Source organism: Falco rusticolus, chromosome 5 (assembly GCF_015220075.1).
Source record: "Falco rusticolus isolate bFalRus1 chromosome 5, bFalRus1.pri, whole genome shotgun sequence".
NCBI classification, from domain to species: Eukaryota; Metazoa; Chordata; class Aves; order Falconiformes; family Falconidae; genus Falco; species Falco rusticolus.
The window spans coordinates 90,129,639-90,153,490 of record NC_051191.1 but is presented as its reverse complement, the minus strand read 5'-3'; the positions used below and the strand labels follow the sequence as shown (position 1 = coordinate 90,153,490).

Sequence of the window (23,852 nt, the reverse complement as noted above, 5' to 3'; positions counted from 1 at the left end):
TGAGAGTTTAAACCCTGCTTTTGGGATAATCCAAAAACAATCTGAAGGAATATTGTTATTACTGCTGGGCAGCGTTCATATTTTTTGGAAAATGTGCTCTGCTAATTTGCACAAATAATCAGAGCACGAAAAGAAAAGGGAGGGGTAATGGGAAAGATGGGTAAATAGGGGAGGAGGGACTTGGCAGCAGTCAGGAAGCAGTGAGGTTAGTGGGAGATGAGGGGGGAAAAAATTAGAAAAGTTCAAGCAGCATTAGTGGGTTAAATGAATTAGGATGAATGAGAGACATGGCTTACGTTTTATGTAAAAAGTTATCAGTTCGCTCTATTTCAGTGCTTTAATTTTTTTCCTACAGCTTCCTTTAAATTTGGTACCTTGCATGATGTGATTTCACACAATTATTACTATTATTATAGTTTTTACTATTATTAACACTGTTTTCTTTTTTAGTTTAATTTAGGAAATACTTTATTTTCATTTAGTCAAGTAAGTTGCATATAGTGAATTCAAACATACCAAATTAAAAAATCCGACATTTGAATACCAAGACCTAGCCATGTTAGTTTAAATATTCACTTACGTATGATCTGTCAGCCTTTCAAAAGTTGAGCACACTAGCAAACAAACATCATCTTGGCCTTAGAGGCTACATTTTAAACTTTGTCTCGACATGCAAAAACATTAGGAATGAGATCTTCCCAGTTTTAAATGTTGTTCTTTTCTTTTTCCTAGCTTTCTGGATAGATATACAACTTTTTTTCCACTGTACAAGCTTAAAAAAGAACCCATGTAGTTCTAGAATTTGACTCTAAACATTTTATCCATGTTAGCATTTTCATTTGCTGAAACTGAAGGCTATTTTTTTATATTACAAGCTTTCGTATTTATATTTTTGCTCAGTATTTTCAAGTGACATACAAGTCTTAAAAAGAGAGTCGAGAAAAGAAGTATCTAGAAAAAAACTAGGAAGGAGCTCCCAACGTTTCTGGAAGGAGGAACACAGAGAGGTGATCTGTCCCTGTCCTCTAAGCAGACATTTATTTGCTTTGATGAGATCCAGGTGCTGAATCTCATGCTGCTTGGTTCCAATGGACTTATCTAGTGACTTAATTCTTGTTGATTATCCCTGCTACCATGAGCATGCTTCCCGGTGCACACTGCACACTGGACAACTCTCTTCTGAGCAGTGGCGTCTCGGTGTGGGCGTGCTGTGACCCAGGAACCGCATCCCGCTCCTCCTAAGCCCCCGCTGTTCCCTCTGTTACAACCCAGACTGCCTGATCACGGGAACTCTTGTTTCCACTTAACTGCCTCAGGGGCAGCAGGAGAGCAAAGGAACAGCGTAGTTCAGGGTTTCCCACCCCTCCAGTGCTTTACGGTAAACCAGCCAGCCACAAAAGAGCTGCTCAGTAACAAAGCCTACTAATTCCTGAACCATTTCCCATTCGGCTTGTTGTGCCCCTGACTTCTAGATCTGGTTCAAACCCTTTGAAAACCTAACATCAACTACATAAAATACAAAGCCACCTGTGAAGTAGACCATCAAGAAGGAAACAAAAGACCCGTGTGGACCAGGGAAATTGTACTTTGCTTTTTTCCCCAGCTCATCAACACTGAAATCCCTCCGTTCCCGTGGGTGCGTTCTCGGTAGCAAGGCAGCACTTGTTAGGGTGGAAATCCCTCGAACAAGCTGCTGCTGGTGTCGGGTCTGTTTCTCACGTAGTCACTGTTCTTTCATTTTCAGGCCTTCCCCAACTGGGAGAAGTCAACCGAGAATCTCAGTGATACAGGTAATAAAAATTGAATACCTTTCTTTCAGAATTGTGAAATATCATAGTAGGTTTTGAAGTACTGTAGTATTATTTTAAAAGAAGGAAGGTAAAGGTTCATCTGTCCGCTATGTAGGTGCTTCTGCGTGATTTTTACAGGTGATTAGAACTTGTTAGCATCAATGATTCAGTACCTCTAAAAACCAGTTCCTGTGTTTAGGTGTGTGTATTTGGCATTTTGACTCACATTTCCTCATGTATTGAGTTTTCTTAGGTATAAGAACCAAGACAGTACTTAGTTACTTTTACACAAGTACCAACTTCTCAGACAAGTTTTCCAAAGCAACTAGATAAATCCTGGTTATTTATTACACTTGAAAATCTGATCTCAATCCATCATGTGTTTTGATTACATCAACCTTGCTTAAGGGAAAAGATGGAACAAGGTAATAGCTTTCCCTCATTAATTTCTTTAGAAGTTTTCCTAAGATACATGTTAACTTTAATAAAAGTTTTCAGTATGTACAAAAACATTAAGATGTTTGTTTGTTTTAAAAATTCTTCAGCCTTTTCCATACAGAAATCCACATTATTCAATCCCATAGTGATACTACCCTTTTAAAGTGTTGGTTTTCTGCCCTTCCCACCTTGTCAAGGGTACCGCTGCTTGTCAAAAAAAAAGCATTTTGTACAAAGTAAATGGAAACTGCTGCAACAAATGTTTGGTACGCAGTTTCCTGATTTAAATGGAGGTGCAGTTTTAACATAACATTATTAATGAATAAGATAGCAGGGAAGAAAAGCTCTTTAAAAGACATAAAAATAAAAAAAGCAGAAAAAGTATATTTTATGGTGAAAAAGCTGACCAAAACCCCCCATATTTTGAAGTCTGCAATTACATGATTCCCAGAACACTAAGAGATATTGCCATAGTCACATCATCTCTCTCAAATACTCAGATCTCCCAAGGTTTGCCACAGAAAATTGTTTTCAGCTAAGGCTTGGGACTCACAGTTTAGGTTCAAAGCATGAAGTAAATAACACATTTTATAAAAGATGTCAGAGGACAGGGAAACTCTTTATTAAAGCCCCAGAGGTGGTAACAATCTTAAATATGGAAAAATTGGCTTTTCTCCATTATACATATTGAACTAATAGTTCCTTCCGTAAGAATGTTGATTATGGCTACTTCACAGCCACAATTAAGCACAGCTTAAGTAAGCTGAAAGTAATAAAGGTCCCTGAAAGCCCACATTATTTTCTTCAGCTGGAGATAGAGACTTGGAACGTTTCTCCCCAGTCAGAAAGTAGCTGAATGTCAGCAACTTTTCCTATTCACAGGTATTTGGTAGGAACTTAACCTGCTTCTGGTGCTTTCTACATTGAAGGGAATTAATTTCCTACCTGTTAATGTTCTGAAATAGATTTTGGAATGAAGTTCTTTCTGCCTCTTCCTTCACAGTAATAAAGAATCTGTTAGGTTTTCATCAAGTGACAGAAGGATGGTTTTTATTCAGAACACTTAGCAGTGCTTAGCAGAACGTGCACATTCAATAATCCTCTTTACCCTGCAGCTCACGTAACTGAGCTGTATGAACAGGCAGTGGCTTCTCATCGCCAGTGTCACCCAGAGGAGACAATCACTAAGCAAAGAGAGGACCAGCAGCAGAGGTTCAGGTAGGACAGACCAGTGAGAACTGATGCAAATGTAAATAACTCGAAGGATGGAATGAAGCACGCAGGCAAGGCAGCCAACTTTGCTGACTGTCGTCATGGACTGGGACCCAGATCTCTAGATACACATCATAATGTTTTACTAGCTTTTCTTATGATTATATTGTCCCTCTGTGCCTGTCTTTCCATATCTGAGAAAGATACCTCAGAGTTTGTTGGAGAAGGATTTTCAGGGTTTCTTTGATTGACTAATGTAATAAAAATGCAGATATGAGTGACCAATTTTGTGCAAACCATACAAGCCCGAGTCAGGCATCAGCTGAGATGTTAACATACTCATATATAAGAGCTCTACAGAGCATTTTCCTTCCAGCTTTACCCTGTAAATATTTTTGTTTTTTCAGAACATAATGCTAGTTTTCTCATTTTCACTGCTTTTTCTTTCCTGATCATTCAGCCCAGAAGGAGTACCACCAGTGTCCAAGTGGCAGAGCAGACTGGAAGAACACAGGTAGAAGTTACTTATTTTATGAGCCAACTTAAATCTGCTTTTGGAAAGACTGTTACTGATTTCAGCAGGTCTTGGGTAACGATCCAATGGTTCACTAGCAACTATTGGGGTGTTCTCTGCAACAGAAATGCTGAATGGGTGGTTTGAGTCTCTCTCATTTATTTCAAAACCTGGCAGTGTACTGTTAACGTATGCTATTCAAAGCAAGGCTGAAGTCCCAAGTCCTGTGTTCTGTTTTCTGGTTCTGCCACCAGCGTGGAAAAGCAGTTATATTAATATTTCAAACACTGATGCTTTAGGTTAAAATTTGGGTATTCTACAAATCCCAGCCGATTTTTCAAATAGAACCGCAGACACATCGATCTCATGGTGGTGTTTGAAAGCTTCTCAAGGCAAACCTGTCACAGGTCTCTCAGCCTCTCCTCACAGGACAGATCCTCCAAGCCCTTAGTAATCTTTGTGGCCCTTTTGCATATCAGGATGCTCAGAAACTACTCCACATGTGGTGGCACCAGTGCTGGGCGGAAGGGAAAGCTTTACCACCTGGGCACACTGTTGATTCATGTTCAATGTGGTGTCCACCAGGACTCCTAGGTCCTTCTCTGCAGAGGTGCTTTCCAGTGGTGGGTGGTGGGGGCTTAAATCCCCCATGAGGAGCAGGTGTTACGAACGTGAGGCTTCTTCCACTTGTCTGAAGAAAGCAAAGCTGATCTACCTTCCTGATCAGCTGGTCTGTAGCAGACACCCACAACAATGTTCTCCACGTTGGTCTGCGTCTGCCCACTAATCTTAAGGTGTGAGCCCTCAGTTGGCTCGTCAGCCCCCACCAGGCAGAGCTCCGTGCTTTCCGCCTGCTCTCTTGCATACAGGGCAGCTGCCCTCCTTGGCCTGCCCTTCCGAGCGAGGGAAAGAGAGGGAAAGCTAGGAAGGAAGGAGATCTAGCAAGCCATCAGGGTAGAGGTGCAAGCAATAGTCACCCCCATGGATCCAGTGGTGTCCCGTTGGTCCGCAGTCTTCGTTCACGCCGGGGCAGAGGGGGTGCTCCAGATGCCCGCTGACTGTTGGGTGGCACAGCCTTTTGTAGGGTGTTCAGGGGGGTCGTTTCCCAGACAGTGTCACTCCGTGGGGCACAGGGGATCGGTGCAGAGGTAGGGGTGATGCTCCATGTCTAGGCAAGTTCCTCACAGCGGCGTGGCCTGTCCTTGCCCCTGGCCAAAGAACGATGTCGGGCAGCTGTTGGCTCCTTACCTGTTTGCAGCTGTGAAGTCTTGCAGGAGCTCGGCTGGCAAGCTTTGAGGCATCAGTCTGAGATGCAGTCTTCCACAGGTGTCCCTCCTGTTCACATCACCCCTTCCTCTGCTCCGTCACTTGATTGTCGGGGCTTCGCTGCAGAGCACGCTGTGAACTGCAGGATACACGCTCTTGGTTTAGACCTTGGAAATGCAGCTGCATTTGCAAGGACATTTTAGGACGTAAAACATGTGGGCAACAGGCAAACTCGTTATCTTTAAGGGCAAACTCATTGTCTTAAGAAGAACCTTAAGGTTAGGGTCATCCAAAAAATCGGCTACTAAAGCAAGGTCCATTTCGCCACATTGGAACATTCTACTTTGAGAATTACCTGTACCTCAATTTGCTATTTGTAAAATATTTCTTATGGTAGTTGTGAGGCAGGTGCTGTAATCCTCAGCTTAGAAGTGCTTTTACAGGAGGAGATGTGTGTGCGTCTGTGTGTAAAAGCATAAAGATGTTTGTAACACCGAAAGCTGTAGTTAAGGCTGACCCTAAATTTTAGTTCTAATCCCCTTGATTTCACTTGCTTTCAAGTTTGTAAAAAAATGTTCTTTATCTCCCAGTCACGAATGATGAAGCTGTTCGATAAGTTCACGAAAACAAATCTATATGGATGCTTCAAAACAGCATATATTGCTAAAAATGTATGTTTTACAATCCAATATGTGAATTTTCCTGAGAATTTCTGCTCAGGTGTAAATTGAGTCACTGGATTTCAGTCTGCAGATACGGTAATTTACAAAAACGTGGGAAAAAAAATAGGAATAATCTCAAAGCCACTATTATTTGAGAGAAAAATATGATTTTTCAAAAGTAAATTTACAGATTCTTAGTCTGTGGAGACAGATAATTATATCGCTCCATGATATAATTCTTTGGTATCATATAAAAACCTTCTTATTTAGCATTGTGCATTAAAACCATTATCACTTTCACTTCTACAGGAGAGGGCTTTGTGAATCTGAGAGAATGTCAAATTCCTCAGTGTAATCCAAGCAGGACTGTTTAAAGAATTAAAAATACGTATTTAATTTATGTTGAAATAGAAAACTTGACAAATGAACTAGGATTAACATAGAGTTATCAGTAACATACTTTCATCCACAATAGAATTAAAGTAATTATATTGACAGCTGTTTAGGTCATTTGTTGTGTCTTAAATTAAACAATTACTTGAAATGGTGATGAACTAATATTATTATCAGAAACTTGGTTTTTCTTCCTTATTTTTGTGAAAAGTTAAATAGCAATTCAAAACTAAGTTCTGTTCCATACTACTTCTTAATTACTTGGACCTGCATGAGATAAAAACTTTTATAATTTCAGGTTTATATTTTAATACTGTTTTAATGCATTTTACACTGTTTTTCGTACTACTTGGAGAATCACTTTAAAAATATATATCTGAGTAGCCAGCACCCTAGGACATCATAGGCAATTCTGGCTCTAAAGCCAGTGTCAGAACTGCCAGTATGATGAAGAGTGATAATTTAATGACTGTTACTAGACACTGCAAGTCACTGCAGCTGTGGCTGTGTAACACTGGACAAAATCAAGCTGAAAGCATAACTGGTCTCTGGCGAATTTTGCCTTCAGAACTTTGAACAGCTTTTTCTGTAGCCACAGAGCCCTCAAGTTTTTCCGTGATAAAATCAGGAAATGAAGTTGCTTGTGTTATAAATCTTAGCAATGCATCCGAAATACCAGTTCTCATGTTTAAGTGTTTGTTGGAACGTTGGAAAGACACTACTGGTGGTCTCAGACACGTTCTACAAGATTTAGAGAACTGGAGCCCGTTTTGGGGAGGGGCCCCTCACAGCAGCCACCCCACTGTCCGTCTGCATTTTGGTCAGCGCCTCCATAAACCGTACCCGCCGTGTCTGAGGACATCATCTGTGCACGGCAGACCAGCCCCTTCTTGCTCTATCCCAGAGGAAATTGCCCATTATGAGTATTACTCAATGTGATTAACCAGAAAGAAAGAAAAAAAAGCCACTTGCCTTTATCAATTCCATTCCTCAATGTTTTAAACATAATACTGAAAAACAGGGTGGGCTCAGTTATAATGCTTTTTTCTTTTTTTTCTTTACCAACAATGTTAAAATCTAGGAGAGAACTCGATGAAGAAAAGAAGTCCTTAATGGCAATAAAAAACAAAATAATTCCTCCCTATTTTGAATCAGAATTTGGCCAGCAGTTTTTCCTGAGAAAGGTAATGCAGCTGACAGCGGGATGAGTTTGTGTTGGCCGGGTGGTTTCTGCCGTACTCCCGCAAGGACAGCTGTGGGGTTACCCCTCAGCCTCCACTTATCTCAGGAAACCATTACAGAGGACAGGCGTGGTGGAATTAACGCTGGGAATCCTGTGCCCTTGTCAAAGGAAGCGTGTCTTGGAGGTGGTATATGTTTATTGAGTAGAAACTCTGGAGAGAGTCTCATCCAGAGCAGAAGCTGAAGCCCAGGACTGTGCCCCTACCCCTCAAAACCCCCCCTGCTAACTGGAGAGGGGGGTGGCAAGACCGGGCCCCGGGTCAGGGTTGGCCTTGGGAACTGTTGTCATCTCACCCAATAAACGCTGTAAGTTTATAAAGCATGCTCAAAATGTACTTCTGAATCTGAGGCATACTTAGGGATATCTTTTTTTATAGTTACCACTTCGGTTATGCTTATTTGTTTCCTTTGCACCACTTCTCGGGGCTGTTTGGTTGGTTTTTTCCTTTTTTAGGGGGGAGGTACGGGGGCAGGGGATGGTCTCTGCTGTTTTTTTTTCCCTAAGTGTTTAGTGGGCAGACCTAAGCTTTCTTTCTTACTTTTTCTCTAGTTTCCTGATGTGGAAGCACTGTCTATGGAACTTCCTCCAGTTCAAAAGAAGGAAAGTGGGAATTTCCCTCTAGAGACAATCAAAAATCCCAGTAGAGGTAATCTACATTTTAGTATAGTCTTCATTGTTTTACCCCGTTGTCTCATTTCATGTTGCAGTTAAATGTAAGTTTCTATGATCTGACCCCGTGTATTCCCGGTCAGTTTGACACATGACCTACTTGGACCGCAATGGCTGTATCTATTCTGATACATGAAACATTCCCAGGAGCATCCCCGACACAGATCCACCAGCACAGGTGTCTAATCCAAACTCGGTCTCCCAAAACAGGGTGGCCTTTTTCCTGGCCAAAACTTGGGTACCCACGGGTGGGTCTGGGGAGACTGCTGAGCTGCACGGTCAGTATCATACCAGAGTTCCAACAAGTTAACAGTATAGCTTAGCGTGTTCCAGTCTGCGGGAATGTTCCTGCTCAATCCACTAATATAAATGTGGTCTGTGAGACTTCTGGATTTAGCATGTGAAAGGAGCCTTTGCAGACACGTTGAGTGTGGAAGCACCTCAGGCTTCAGATGCAAAACTGAAAATTGTGCTATGAGTGAGGGGTGGATGGATGCAAAATGCTGGAGAAAAACTTAAATGGCATAAACATTAATTGGGGTGGATGAGCAAGAACCGAGGAGGCCAAGTTTCAAAAAAGGTTGTAAGACTTCAGTATGACTGTAGGGAAAAAAAAAAAAAGGGTGATGGAATTCTGAAACTCAGTGGTAAGAGGGGCAGCTTGAGGACTGGGACAGAAGCACTACGGATTAGGAAACGTGCAGGCCAAGGACAGTTTGGAGAATGTAGGAGGAAAGCAGTGACTGGATGACGAGGAGCAGTGAAAGAACCATCATCTTAGGTCTGAGCTCTACAGCATTGAGAGGGATGCTTCAGTTCTGTTTGAAAAGCAGCCCTGTCAAGTTACTGAGGTCATAGAGAGATTAAAAGTCACACACAGCAAAGGATCGCATCAGGAAGCAGTCCTCCATAGGGCTTTATCAGCCCCTCCCTCATTTCTGTATTTCCTCATTTTGCAGTCACCAGAAGGTGTGTGTGGGATTGCCCGTTAGCCCTTCATGGCTTACTGCTCAGTTAGCCAGAGAACAAGAAATGATACAATGAACTAATCGCAAGGTATGCGGTTTGGGGCCCTGGTGCCCAGTGGAGCACATGCAGAATTCACCCGCCTCTCACAGTTCTGAGGCAGCTCTCAAGGGCTGTCTAAGTTAAAGTGTCAAAGACTTTGTGATTTATTTTTTTCATGTGCTTATGAAAATGATGATGATCATGACAAACCCTTATCACAGTATTCCATTATTTTCCCTTTAGCATCTGAATGTTGTGGTACCCTGAGTGATTCCTCACCTTCACCTGGCCTTCCACTGCAGGCTCATTCCAAACAAAATGAAGATCCCAGCAGCATGACAGGTAAAGCTGCCTTCCAGAATGTAGTTAGGAGGAGGTTAATACCTATCTTCTTATAACTTTTGACAAAATATTTACAACAGAGATTTAAGTCCCCCCCTTTCTGTTCAGCATTCTGAATACCTCTGACTGCAAGACTGGCAGAAGGGAGGAGAGGTATAAAACCAGTCGGAGAGATTCTCCCCTTCAGCCTAGGAGACTGCTGTAATGACACAGGGATGATGGGGATGGTGGAACTGCAAAGCCAAGAAGTAATTTCTCAAACTAAATTATTTGCACAATCCGATTTTTCCTGCTCGTTAAGGCCTGTAACAAAAGACTATAGAACAGTTTGCTGTGGTTAAATGGTCTTTGCTGTTTAAACATCCCCACTGAGTTTTCCTGTCCTTCCCATGTCTACTGTCGTTCACTCTGTTTATGCATCTGCTGGTGGTGACAGCCTGGGATGAGCACCACTGGAGAGCCACCAGGCTGTGTTAATTAGCCCCAACCTCTGGCTCTCACAAGGCCACACCAGCTGAGCTTTGGCAGTGCTTACTTGCAGAATCTACCCTTGCATCCCATAGTTGCAGCTTCCCTTCTCCCCTTCCTTTCCCCTGCAGACATACTGGTACCCCTTCCTAATAATGAGGCTCTGCAAAAGCTGTTGCCTTCAAACGTCCTCAGTTTCCTCTGTTATTTCTGCGTAGAGCCTGGGGAGGTGCACTGATCTGTCCTTCCAGAGCACAGGGGAGGTGATGAAAGGAACAGCAGTGGGGGGTGGGAGGGGGAGGTGCCAAAACCACACTAATTTCTAATGTGAAAGCATAAATGTTGCTTACCTTTAGGCAAAGCAGGATGCTAGGGGTTTTTCCCTAATGTCCATGCTTAGCTTTTTGGGTTTTATAAGCTCTGGGCCATTGGCTGTGCAGATGGGGAGCGCCTCCCTACCCCCTGCAGTTCTGTCCTCTGGAAATAGGAGGCGACTCCAGAGGAGGTGCTATTCCCCAAAAATATTTATGCCTCCCCACAATGACTGACTGTCCAGACTTAGCATTCCTGCTGGACAATGCCTAACAATGGCAGAAAAAATGGCAAGAAAAATAAAAGAAAAAACAATTCTCTTCCATACAAAATGTTGATCTAGATGCTGACCTGGGGTGAGAAGACAGCCACCATAATTGTCTCGTGTCTTCCCTTCAGCAGTTACGACTTTACGATAAACTACTCAAGTCTTAGGCTGTCAAGCAAAAGAAGTTATATTTAAATCTAAGTTGCTGTGGCCATCCCTGTGCTCAGTCGATCTCCGTGATGCAGTAGAGCAGAATTAAAGATTAAAAGACAGCTGAGATCACGCCCCTGAGTTAGCAGCAGACAGGCCATCCCTATGAACAAGCTGTTGCTTGCAAGGCAGTAAATCCTGCTGAGACACAAGGCTGCCGGGCTGGCAGCGCCGCTGCGGGGCTGGGCTGCGCGTTGTTGTGACAGGGGGCGCAGGTTGGGCCTGGCCAGCCCGGGGTTCTGCACGGTCCCCCAGCTGATCGGGTGCGGCGCAGGGATGCTCTGGGATAGCAGCTGCCTCCATTTTCACTTTAGTGCTTGGAGTTTTGGACCTCCTCTACTGCTTTTAATCACTTTTGGTTTTATCTTCATTGCAAGTTTCCACTGAGATGCTTCCAACTAATTATTCTAATAATTCTAATAAATAAGTTCTCATAATCAGTACAACTTTACTTATTAGATTTTAATTACTTGCTCGTATCAGGGGGTTCCTTAATGCCTTTCTTGACCTCTTAAATAAAAGTGAGACTGATTCTTCTGTCATTGCTAATCAAATGCTTTCATAGAAAACAAAATCTTACCTAAAGAAGAACTTGAGGATTAGGCTGACTATGATGTTTAGTTTTTCATGCTTTTGGAAATCTTTCCTTTCCAGACCTACACAAGGCGGCAAGATCACAAGAGACACCCTTTCAACGTAAAGTTCAGAGTCTGCTGGTGAATGCTGCAGGACAGCCAAGAAAAGAGAAAGTGAAATTACCGTCATCCCTTCAGGGGGGAAAACCAAACTCCATACCAAATAAAAAGGTAAAGTAACATCTTTTTTGTTAACATTAATATCATTTCTCTTGCATAAAATCCTCACTCTGGAGCAATACTGGAAGGTATTTTGGATCTGTTTACTGAAACAGCACTTGCAATTTGTGTATAAGTTTACTGGCAATTCTATAAGTACCTTCCCTCTCAACTGCTCGGCCAGACTTGTGTGCCAAAAGCAGGGTTGTGCACCAGCACCCATGGGGAAGCTCTGATTTCCACAGGAGCAGAGGTTCCCCCATTCCACCTGAGACATCTCAGTGGCTTAACATGGCCGAAAACTCAAACCAGTATAAATTTGCCAACAATATTTGAAGTGCCTCTTTGGTTTTTACTCAAATTAGGATGTCTTTTTTGTCATTCTTCAGGATGAGTGGGCAGAGGTCAAACGTAGGTTAAGTAACTCTGAACCTAATTTGATGGCCACCAACTTTCTTTGCTGTCTAACATTTTAATTCTGTTTGCAAAGATAGAAGATCCTGTCGCAGGAAAGGTCAACACATCTTCTCTTGCAACAAGACAGCATCTCAGTGGCTTCTTCCACCTCATTCCGGCCAGAGCGACGCTTGGCGTGCTAAGGGAAGGCTGCACCTATGCAGCCACTGTGATCCTGAAGAACGTGGGTGTGAACTTCTCAAGGTTAGTTTGAATTTCTAGTACCTTGGGTTTTAACTGTCCAAAGATGCATTGTTTGTTAATTGTCAACCTTTTGATCTGATTAGCATGAGATTAAAAATGGTATTTTTATGTTTGGAATAATTTGATAATGACCGACTAGATAGAGGAGATAGTATTAGAAATACTTCAGCGTTGTTTGCATATTAGTGCATGTTTGCAGGAAGGACCAGCAGGTGCTGTTTGCATAGTCCTGGCCCGTCACAGATGATTTACTGGTTCTTATTGAAGTTCACATGTTCAGGGACCAAAGTCTTTCATGGTAACGAGTGTTACACTTGGCATGGGAGGTGGTGCTGGACACTGCAAGTCAGGCTAAACAGGCAGAGCTGTATTCAGGCAGCTGCATCGAGAAACAGCTCCAGGGATGCCACTGGGAACAAGCAGGGGATGAGGATGAAATAAAGCATTTGTGTGTGCACACGTTTCCCTTCATTAGCGTCACCACTGTCAGTGCGGGGGCAGAATAGCACTGCACTGCGTTCCAAAGGGCGAGGAGAAGTAAGTCCATCTGTAGCTCTGCAGTCCAGCAGATCATCTCATGCCCTGCATGACAAATCACAGGAAAGTACCATGCCCAGCTGTGGTTTAAGGAATATATAAATACAGCAAGAAAATGCTTGTGATTGTACTAGAATTCCTCTTCTGAGTGACTGCACGTGTGGTCAGTCAGTCAGTCTGGCACCAGCACCGTTGCAGCAGTTTTACATTAGCTGTATCAGGCAGGTGTGCTTAGGACATCTGTCCCCCAGGTGCCATACGTGTGACAGAAAGGAGGGCAGGGCATGCTGCTCCCACTCCGTTTGCTCAGCCGCGCTTGCTATATATGATGTACCTTGCTGTATATGATGTACCTTGCTTTTTAGCTCAAAGGAGAGCCAGCAACAACAGTCTGTAAGCCCTTTGAGCTTCTGGGCTTCCACGTAAGGTCTGTCACTTCAAACCAGCTGAATTTAAATGGTTATAATCCCACCAGATGTTTTCTGGAACTGCAGTACTTGGTGGGAACGTGTCATTTCAGATGGCTCAAAAGCCCCAAAGCCAGACCCAAGCTGTGTTCCAAAACAGCTATTCCCACCGAAGTTTTCCAAAGTCAGCCTCTTGTGCCCACCTATCCTCAGTTACCTCCGGCAGCTGGAGAGGTTCTTGGCTTATTTAGCAGTTAATGGGAAGCTGCTATTTAGACCAGTGTCATCCATTTGTCTTTTTTCTGCTGGATGCACAGGTCCCAGGAGAGGGAGGCTAACTGATTGCATGGAAATAAACACCCTACTGGCATCTTGGTCTAGATCATTCAAAAGCTGGTTCCTCTTAGCACTGGTGATCAGTAGTCTTTATTTTTTTCCTGCAGCATTAGCACTAGTTAAGGAAAACAGCAAGGAGGGCATTAAACATTCTTGGACCTGATGTGCTGCACCTTCTGGGTGCTGTTTCTTTGGTGTTCTCCTCACATGAGCAAGCACCTGCCCACCTTCCCTTTTCTGGCTGCAGGGGACCTGCAGTTTGCTGTCCCCTTTAGAAAAAGGCTCAGGAGACGTGTCACAGAGACACTGCCTATCTCAGCAGTCACAGCACCCCTTTACTGTGGTGCCACAGTGGTGCAATGAAATAAACATTTACGTCTGACATTTGTTGTTCCTCCTCTTCAGGTGGCTAATTATCACCAAAAGAGGAGCTCACAGACTTACCTTACTGGGATCATCATGATCTCTTCCGCGTACTCCACTCTAGGGAGTACCTCCGAAATCCGTTCAAGACCAGCTGAGAGACTGCTGTACAGCTGCTTCCATCAGGAGGGATGGCAGAGATGCTTCTGTTTTTTTAGATCAGCCTAGTTAAATATGGCAACAAAGAGACATTTTTTCTTTTAATGCACATTTAAGCATGATGGTACATGCCTTGATAAATCCGCAGATCATATGCCAACACCCTAGAGCTCAAGATGTGCACATTACTTTTTTTTGTGTGTGTGTGTTTGTGCCCAGGCCCTAGATGTAGACAGTCAAGGAAAATACCGTCATGATTCTGATAAATTCAGCTCACCTTTTAAGCCTTCCGCTTCATGCGTTGAGAGGAGAGCTAAGTGACCAGCTGCGGAGTGAAGCAGAACGTGCTCGGGCAGGGGCATGGCCAGTGGTGGGCAATTCTGAGCCACATCTGCCTCATGCTGAAGCCAAAACTTTTCCATGACAGTGTCAGTAGTTAACTGTGTGCCTTCCAAATTATCCATACCATAGCCTGAACCTGTTGGGACATCCTGACAAAAATCAAGTCCTGTTTCTCATAGCAGCCAGCACTCCAGAGAAGGTGCCGGAATTCTGACAGCCAGTTTATAAGTCTCCCAGGGCTTCCCATACGATGGAGCCGTATAATAGGGATGCCTCTTGTAATGCCTTTCCCTTAACAGCTTCCGGTGCAGGTGCATGCTGGTAACTGTTGTTCAGGTGTAAATGAAAGAAAAAAAAAAAAAAAAAAAGCAGGATAAAGTCCAGAGCCATGCAAAAGCAGAGGTCGTATCTGCTCTAATTTCTTTAGAGATTTAAACAGTGGAAGTTGCTTGCACAAAGGGATGCAGAGATGTGAAGCAATCAGTGAGAAATAAGTGAAACTACTGCCTTAGTGGTTACTATGAAATTAAAGATTTTTTACACATTTTTATCAGTATCATGCTTTCTGCAATAGAATGTATCAAAGGAGATTAGATAAAGATCATTAAGGACTTCTGGGTGTGCAACACCCATGTGTTTGCCAAGAAGATGTAATTTGTACTTCAGCTTCCTTTGGGTATGCAGGCTTAGAACGCTGATGTTTCACACCCTGCCCCAAGGACCCATTCTGTTCTGTGTCACATTCTGCCAAGCTCTTTGGAAACTGACTTTGGCCCATTAACCTGCTCCTTTGGGTGTTTTTGTTGGAAACCTGAGCCTTGGCAAGAGGCTCAGGAGTACGGCTGTAGCCCAAGTTGCCCACTGCACAGGAGAGACAAGCTGACACCTGCTGCCGCGTGCACAAGCGGAGGAAGAGCAGCCAGCCTGCTTCCAGCAGTGCCTTCTCCCTGCCTGGAGCAGTTTCTGCCAAACTGATTCTCTTTTCTTTCTGACAGGTTCCGGGTGAAGCAACCGCCTCCGCACACAGGACTGAGAGTGCTGTACACACCAGGACCTGTAAGTTACACACAGGACCTCTGGGGGTTTTCCTGGCCTTAGCTGGCCCTCCGGCCACCTAGGGGTCCTCTCGCACCAGCTGCCTGGCAATAGCGCTGGCAGGGTCCATAATTAGTTTAAAGTTATTTGAAGTGATGCTGCCTTCCACTGTCCCTCTGCTGCCTTCAGCCGAGCACACTGTGCTCCCAGTCTCAGAGCCTGCACCAGCACGCAGGAGGATAAACATGGTCAGTCCAGTGGAAAGCAGCAGGTTGAGCACAAAGGATAGAGAGCTTTCTTAAAGCAAACACTGCCTCTGAGGTTTCCCATCATTTAGGGGATATCTGCTCTGTCTTACACCTGTATCTCTTGTCCTGCTACCTTCAAGAGTTGAACCTAGTAAACCCTTGTCACAACCATTTCTTCTCCTGCTGTTCTCCACCTTAAGTCTTTTATCTAGCAGAGCACCATAGCATGTGATAATTGTCCCATTAAGTAGGAAGCTTTCACGCTTCCTGCTTTTGTTCAGTCTCTCTCTTGACCTGTGTTTTGTATCTCAGTAAATATTGTGCTGACCAGTATCCCTGCGGCATCTGGGTAACGCCAGGCACTATCCTTGCCAGTGCTTTTACAGGTACGGGATCAAGAAGCAATGGCTTGTGCCAGGAGGCAGTGCCAGAGTGCGAGGCACACCTAGTTCAGAGCCCTAGCCACAACTCTGTATTTAAAATCATAGAATCATAGAGCAGTTTGGGAGAGGTGACCCAAAGATCATCTAGTGCAACCCCCCAGCAATGAGCGGGGACATCGACCAGGTTGCAGTGCTCAGAGCCCCGTCCAGCCCGACCCTGGATGTTCCCAGGGATGGGGCAGCTACCACCTCTCTGGGCAGCCTGTGCCACCGTTTCACCTCCCTCATTGTAAAACCATCTTCCTTATATCTAGTCTGAATCTACCCTCGTTTAGTTTAAAACCATTTCCCCTTGTCCTATTGCTAAAGGCCCTATTAAAAAGTTCATCCCCATCTTTCTCATAAGCCCCTTTATGTATTGAAAGGCCACAATAAGGTCTCCCCGGAGCCTTCCCTTCCCCAGGCTGAACAACCCCAGCTCTCCCAGCCTGTCCCCATAGGAGAGGGGCTCCAGCCCTCTGAGAATGTTCATGGCCTCCTCTGGACCCGCTCCAACAGGTCTGTGCCCTTCTTATGTTGGGGGCCCCGAGCTGAACGCAGCACTGCAGGGGGTCTCACCAGAGCAGGTCAGAGGGGCAGAGCCCCCTCCCTTGCCTCGCTGGCCGCGCTGCTGGGGATGCAGCCCGGGATACAGTTGTCCTTCTGGGCTGTGAGTGCACATGGGCAGCTCGTGTCCATTCTTTCATCCACCAGTACCTCCAAGTCCTCCTCTGCAGGGCTGTCATCCCCCATCCCATCATCCCCCAGCCCGTATTGATACTGGAATTGCTCTGACCCAGGTGCAGGACATTGCGCTTGGCCCTGTTGAAGCTCACCCAGGCCCACTTCTTGATCTTGTCCAGGTCCCCCTGGATGGCATCCTCTCCCTCAGGTGTGTCAAAAGCACCACTCAGCTTGGCATCATCTGCAAACCTGCTGAGGGTGCACCCGATCCCACTGTCTGTGTCACTGATGAAGATATTAAACAGTAACTGGTCCCAGTACGGACCCCTGAGGGACACCACTTATTGCCAATCTCCATCTGGACATTGAGCCATTGACCACTACCCTGCAACCAATTCCTCATCCACCAAACAGTCCACCCATTAAAGCTGTATCTCTCTGATTTAGAGAGAAGGATGCTGTGGGGGACCGTGTCAAAGGCCTTACACCGATAGATAGCTGGAATAATTTCTCTTTTCCTCTCTACTCATCCATCCCTTTTGTATCTCCCTTCTCTCCCTGCCTCTGTGTTCTTTTTAGAGTAGAATGCAACAGCCTGTTCCAGCTGGGAGGGACCTCAGCGGCCACCCAGCCCCACGGCCTGGCCACTGCAGGGCTGACCACACGCTGCAGGTGGTGGTAAGGGCTCTGACCAAAGGCCTCTTAAAACACTTGACGGGCACAGGGCATCGATCACCTCTCTTTTTGACTATTTCCCAGCTGTTCCAATTCCTCTTTTCCCTCTGGAACCTAAAAGGAAACTTAAGGGGAAAAAATGCAAACACCTGATAGTTTTCTTTCAAACTGCCATGCGAAGTGACACACTTTTGTACAGACTGTTCTGGTGACAGGCAGGTGGTAACGGGCAAGCACAATCCTGCGTGCTGGTGCTGGGCGTTACGTCTTTCATGCCCTCAGGTGATGAAGAACAAGAACCAGCTCCAAAGGCGGCTGGAGGGGACCACATATGAAACACACCCCGTACCTGTCAGTGATCCTCTGTCTCTCCCAGGTGGCGCCAGGCTTGCAGGTCGAACTGGAGGTGCAGATTTTTGCCACAGTAAGCAGAGGGGAAGATACTGGTGGCCTTGAAGAAGTTTCCCATGATATTGAAATAGTAACAGAAACAGAGACTCTTCTCCTGCCTGTGAGAGCAAATATCCTTTGTTACCTTTCCTCCCCCACACCTCCTAGCATCAGCCCTGGTGACCATCCACCCGTCAGGAGCCTGAAGCATCACTTCCAGTGCGGGCTGCTGAAATCGCAAGCTTTACAGTCCTTTCCAGAAACACGCAAATGGCTGTTTTCAAAAGCCCAGTAAATGAACAATTTAAGAGTTGATGCCAAAAGCAATTTACATCCGAGCAACAAAGCTCTGAAAAGTGGGGAAGGGAAGAATGGTAAGCCCAGAAAGATACGGCTTTTTTAAGACAGTAGGAACTCCCACCACCCAATAGAAACCCTTTATAACATTTTTGAACCTGTGGTAGCGTCTGCTGGTACGGGCTGATGAGCAACACCCGTGTGTCATCCTGGGTGCTACACAAACGTACAATCCCTGTGTCAGCAGAGACAGCATACAGGTACATGAAGGCTCTCAGAAATCAACCCAGTGGGGGTTCAGCGGGCTTTGCAGTTGTTTCATTAAAGACAGAGGTAGAGCAAAAGAAAGCAGCAAAGTCAAGAACTATTATTTCTCTTTCCCTTATGCCCCAGAAACAATTTTTAAAGATAAAATTAGAGGCTCACTTTTTAAGGGCAAATGCAGAAGAAAGGGTGAAGTTCTGTTTTACTTATAATCAAATTTATACTTAAAAGTCTGGGAGAAGAGGTCTTCTGGAAACTTCTCAGAGAAATAGCAAGGCACGGTGCATCCAAACAGGCCAGAAACACCACTCCTGGCAAGGGCCCCCCTTACCAAACACAGGAGAACTTCAGGGTCCTTGAGGCCAGCCAGAGCACTAGCTAAGAGCAGCTCCACTGAGGCTTGATGTGCTTTGGAAGCGACATTAAAACTCACCGAACTACTTTGGAGTGACCCAAAGAAGTCTTTTGTGCCCGTTATTGTGGAGCTGAGCGAGGCAGGGCTGATGGCACAGCAGCAAAGCCGGCTCGTGCTCTGCTCCCAGCCACAGAGCAGCCTCCAGAACACGTGCCCCCCGCCGTGGTTTACCTGGCCTTTGATCTTAGAGCTCAAGTTGTTTCACAGCCTCTGCACGTTCAGTTACAGAAATGGATCCTTAACATGCTGTCCCACCTGTGTTAACTGGCAGCATCTACGAGTGCCGCCCACAAGGATACCCCCACGGCGGGATGGCAGCAACAGTCCGGGCCGTTCCTACAAGCCATAAACCACGGTCCTGGATTACAGTACCCCGAAAGCTTTCTGGGTAAATGTAAGAACTGGATGCAGCGATACCAGCCCTAAATTAAAGTACAGTTGCTTTACCTCCTCTCGGCTTGTGATCCATGTCATCAACAACCCTCACACAACTGACAGTAAAGCTGTCACGCACGTATCGCGCAGACATGACGACCTGAGCTGGGAAAGGGGAAGCGCTGGCTGACATGAACCGAAGGATCACTGCAGGACTGAGATCACTACAGCAGCTCAGCTCCTGGCAGCACGCACGGCAGAGCCTCCCCAGTCCCATCCCAAGCCCTTCGCTGAAATGTCTCCACATTAAACAAGCCATTGAGCCTCCTGGCAGCGGGAGGCTGGATTTATTGCAGTTAAGCCCTAATAAATCAGCCTCTCTTTAACACTCTTCACTTTCTAAAACCGTGTCTTACCGCTGACCCTTTGATCTCAACAGTAAGTGTAATAAGGGACAGGAGTCTGACAGACGGGGAACCTCACAGGGCACGTTCAAGCACACACAACCCTCCGCACACGGCAGTTCGTGCAGCACGTTTCTGTAACCTCAGAGGATCAGGCTATAGGGAGAATGGGTAACATTCCCTGCCAACACGAAAGCTTTACTGGGAATTTCTCCTCAAATTACCAGCCGACATGTTGTAACATTAGGCAGGTGTTTCATCTCGCCCATGCCCACTCCGGCGCCCCACAATACAGTCAGCGGTGACAGGTCACAAACAGGAGCCCTATGGGTGCTGCTTCCCCCCTCGAGTCCCCATCTGCCTCTCATGTGAACACTGATGTCATCTTTTCCTTTCAACTTCAACATCTGCAAGTCTGCCATGTTATCTAACAAGCCAGTGAAGAAATCCCAGCTGTACCTCATTTCCTCTCCTCTGGAGAAAAAGAAAAGCGACCACATCAGTCAGTTCTGAAAAGAAACATAGCAGAGACAGGCACCTCCGACCGCTACAGCTGCTCTAGGGCTGCCCAGAGTACATCAAATATAGCTTCCCCCACTCCATTTAAATATCTTCTTACCTCTTCCAGTGTGGAATTTTACCCACCGAGTAACACGTAATTATAGTCTAGGAGAACAGCAAATTTAATGCCTTCCAGCTTAGGGACCTACAACCTGGAGCTCATCAGTGACAGCAATTCAGACAAACGTCTCTCCATTGGTGTTGAAATGGAAGTACTCACCCTGTCAGGTCACGGTTCAGTAAGACATCTCCCCCTGCCCATCCCACCAGTCTCAACAGGAATTCTGATCAACATCATTTCCCATTAGAAGCCCCAGGTGGAGAGGAATTACCTACACGGTCCCCTCCTCCCCCGTGGCTCACCCAGCTCATGATGGCTGCCCGGGCTCCAGCCACCCCATGCTACCCAAGCAGCTGTACCAAGGGTCCCTTCGAACATCCCTCCTCACAAAATCTCACAGACTCAAACCCACATCCATCTCAACACACAGCAAGGAACTCTGGACTGGTTGGTTTAGTCTCACAAAAACTTGACGCACCGACACTCCTAGGTTAAACCCTGTATTTGGTTAAATAGTCTTGTTCAGCCATCCAGAATAGAAATAGTTAAGTCTTTGCAGAGGCACTGTGACCAATTTCTATCCAAGTTCCTATCACCCTTCCCAGGTGGTTATCACCAAAGCCAATGATTCCCTCCACTGAGACGAAACTTACTAGGTCACAAATTTGCCACAGCTCCTAGTAGAGACCATCAAGCAAAAATGACTGATGGAAGCCTCACCTGACCAAACTTAGTCCTATCTCATTTATGTTTTTTCAGTTATTTCTTGTCTATATTTAAAACATTTCACAAAGATTCTCTTAATACACTCAGAATTAAACACTGCGCGGGAAGCACGCAGCCTTGAAGGCCATGACAGCCTTCACTGCTCCTAAGCATACGCCCATCCTGACCCTGTGGTCAGGATTTTTATGCTACTCCGTTTGTGAAATAAAAGCAAACTCTTAATCTAGGTGAAGCCCACGTGAGAACCCTTTACTCCTGTCGTTCCTTTCCACCAGCAAGAGCAGAGGCCAGTTCTACTACAGCCAGCCCGTAGTAATTGCAGCCTGTGCGTAACACTTGCGAAGAACCTGGCCATAACACTGGGTTTGCTCCAAGGGCTGTCCAAGGGTAGAGCTGGGATTTTTCTTTCCTTGCATGTGAATTTCCTCTCCTCTTTCACTACGAGTCAGAGCCCTAGAAGAATGACATGAAGATCAGCAATATTGAAATACCTGAATTTTAGTCCAACATTATGGAAACATCCCGATGTAGACTTTTTCATGTATTTAATCAGATCAATGTGAATAAAAACATCTGTTCCCTATTAATGGAAAAGGTGGTCCAAAAGTTGCACAGCCTTCTGACGTGACTGTCTGAAACGCAAACAGCAGAAAGATTACAGCATTTCAAACCCCATATTCGATACTCTGCACCAGAAGAGTGCCGAATGGCTCCTGATAGAAACCTAACCCCTTGTAAAAACAAAATAAACCTATAACCTGCGCCGAGTCAGCTGAGAGCTTTTCCAAGGACTGAGCATGTGGTAGGTTTCACTGAAGTCAACTGTGATACTCCAAGAGCTGAAGATCTGCTCTGGCCTTCTAATCCCGAGTTTCTGGTTTGCTTTCACAATTACAGGCGTCCCTTCCTGTGCGTTCACCCACCTGCAATTAGCTGCAGACACCAGATGGGGATTACACATACACACAGTTACACCTGACGGAGAGGGATTCTGCTTGTATCCTCTCCTCCGCTGTCACACACACCCTTCAAGCGCTCACCTGCACAGCTCTGCACAGCGGAAGGCTGAGCCACTTCCAGATGGCCTTTCCCCCTTCTCCCTGCTTTCGCAGCAGTGACTAGAAGAATCTCTCTTTGTGAGACACCATATTCGTGTGTTCAAGTGCAGTTCTGCTTCCTTTTTATGAATTCATTTCCAATGAGGTGCTTTCCTGTACTTCACCCTTTTTCCAGCATGTGACATCCTGAGAGATGGGGAATTTTCCCTGACCCATGCGGACGACTTGCTCTCTCAGTACTTTACAACGGCTGAGAATCCCATGACTGGAGATTAACAGCTGTCAGCACTGGGAAATACGAATGCCAGTTCTGGACTCTCCCATCCACAGTCGAGAGACGTATTTTAAAATACACTTTTTGGCCCTGTATTTGCAAGTACTTTCCTGCTCAGGTTTGTAAATCCAGGGAAATTTACCTAAGCAAGGGCAAGGTGAAGTGCCCAAAGATACCAGAATTCCGGGCTATCAGGGGATTGTTGGCACAGGACAGATCTCGCCCATTTAAAGCACATACTGAGCTCCCTCGGCAGCAAGTACTGCACCAGTGCTCCCTCCAGACACGACTGCGTGTCCATCAGCTCCCTGAGTCGGGTTTAACCCGTTAGCCAAGGCTGCAAGCCAGCTCAGGAAGGTGCTGAGGCAGGCACCCAGCTGTGGACATTGTTTAAGCCCAAGCCACAGATGAGAAGCCACCACAAGCAGCAGTTGTCAGGCTTGACTCGGGATTCTCCAACCCCAATGATTTTCCTACTGACTCTGCTGATTTCTGCCCTGCTGCTTTCCAGTCCCCCGCAGCCCCCCCGCGGGCGCATTCTGGGCACTGAGGCAAGTCACTGCTGCCCATACAGGCTGGTCACAAGCGACACAAGTCAGAGAACCAGAGGGAAACCTGTGTCAGCGCCTATGGAAAGAGGACAACCACTTTCCAGCCACCTCAAAGACCTTTTTTTTCCAAGGATTCTTCCCAAATCCCAGTGACAGCAGAGACAAAGGTGAAGAACTTCCACCTCTTCCAACTTAGATCAAAGAAGACACCCCTCATCGTAAGATGACTCTGCATGCCAAGTGACTATTTTATAGCACCATCTACATCCTTGTCATCAGTCCCCGAGTTCATGTGCGCTTGTGCAGTGTTTCTTCTCCCAGGCCTCCCACAGGATCATCAAACAGCAGCTCATTATGTAAGTTCCGTAACATTTATCTCCCCGGCATTAAGGCGAACAGAGCACATCACGTGGAGGCCTACAGCCAGCCCTCCCCTTTGGGTACCCGGTCTGGGTACCTCTCCCCTCAGTCACGGTCGCTGAGGGTGCACTGTGGCATCAGCCACCCCCCGATTTGTAACACCACCTTCGTTTCCCAGCGAGCTGGCCCATTTCAGGAGCATCTGACACGGATACGGGATGTCCAGTGAGGTTACCAAGACAATCCACCATCCGACAGAAGCTCAAGTTAGGAGGAAGTCCAGCTTCGAGTACCCGAGTCAGACGTTAAAGTCCAACAGTCAGCTAAGTTCCCAGAAGCAGCCCCCACCACATCCACCAAACCTGTGATTACTAGTAAAACCAGCAGGTACTACAGACCAGTAACTTACCGACAGCAGCACAGACTTGCTCACTTTGTCCCTCTGCCCCCACTGTGAAAATAAATCATTGTATGTGATACAAGTACAACGCTGCAACAATTCAGTGCAATTTCTAAAAACTGAAGCAAGTACAATGCAAACGACCCACACTGCTCGTGCTCCATCTGCCAGCTCTAGGGAACAGCACAACCCTGGGTGGCAGCCCTTTCATCTGCTCTCACAGATTTTATTCTCTGGAAGAGAACCCTTTGAGAACTGA

The 23,852-nt window shown here is 45.7% G+C and overlaps 1 protein-coding gene and 1 long non-coding RNA gene across 3 annotated transcripts in view; one reads left to right on the top strand and one right to left on the bottom strand.

The window, feature by feature from the left end:
- Positions 1-23,752, top strand: part of SPAG17 (sperm associated antigen 17) — a 111,794-nt gene extending 88,042 nt beyond the window's left edge. Inside the window, exons 37-47 of the mRNA XM_037390739.1 lie at positions 1,745-1,790; positions 3,344-3,446; positions 3,901-3,954; positions 7,357-7,459; positions 8,068-8,164; positions 9,439-9,537; positions 11,450-11,601; positions 12,080-12,249; positions 15,389-15,449; positions 17,834-17,978; positions 19,079-23,752. Coding sequence (XP_037246636.1) covers positions 1,745-1,790; positions 3,344-3,446; positions 3,901-3,954; positions 7,357-7,459; positions 8,068-8,164; positions 9,439-9,537; positions 11,450-11,601; positions 12,080-12,249; positions 15,389-15,449; positions 17,834-17,978; positions 19,079-19,215 — 1,167 coding nt within the window. The 3' untranslated portion in view covers positions 19,216-23,752. The remainder of the gene's footprint in view (positions 1-1,744; positions 1,791-3,343; positions 3,447-3,900; positions 3,955-7,356; positions 7,460-8,067; positions 8,165-9,438; positions 9,538-11,449; positions 11,602-12,079; positions 12,250-15,388; positions 15,450-17,833; positions 17,979-19,078) is intronic.
- Positions 12,266-17,903, bottom strand: LOC119149473. Of its 2 annotated transcripts, XR_005104712.1 has the most exons (4): positions 17,807-17,903; positions 14,329-14,718; positions 13,974-14,116; positions 12,266-12,831 (listed from the first exon to the last, which is right to left on the bottom strand). It is a non-coding gene; the product is annotated as an uncharacterized LOC119149473 (long non-coding RNA). The 2 variants fall into 2 exon arrangements; XR_005104711.1 differs by having other exon boundaries at positions 12,266-14,116.
- Positions 23,753-23,852: the final 100 nt, after the last annotated feature.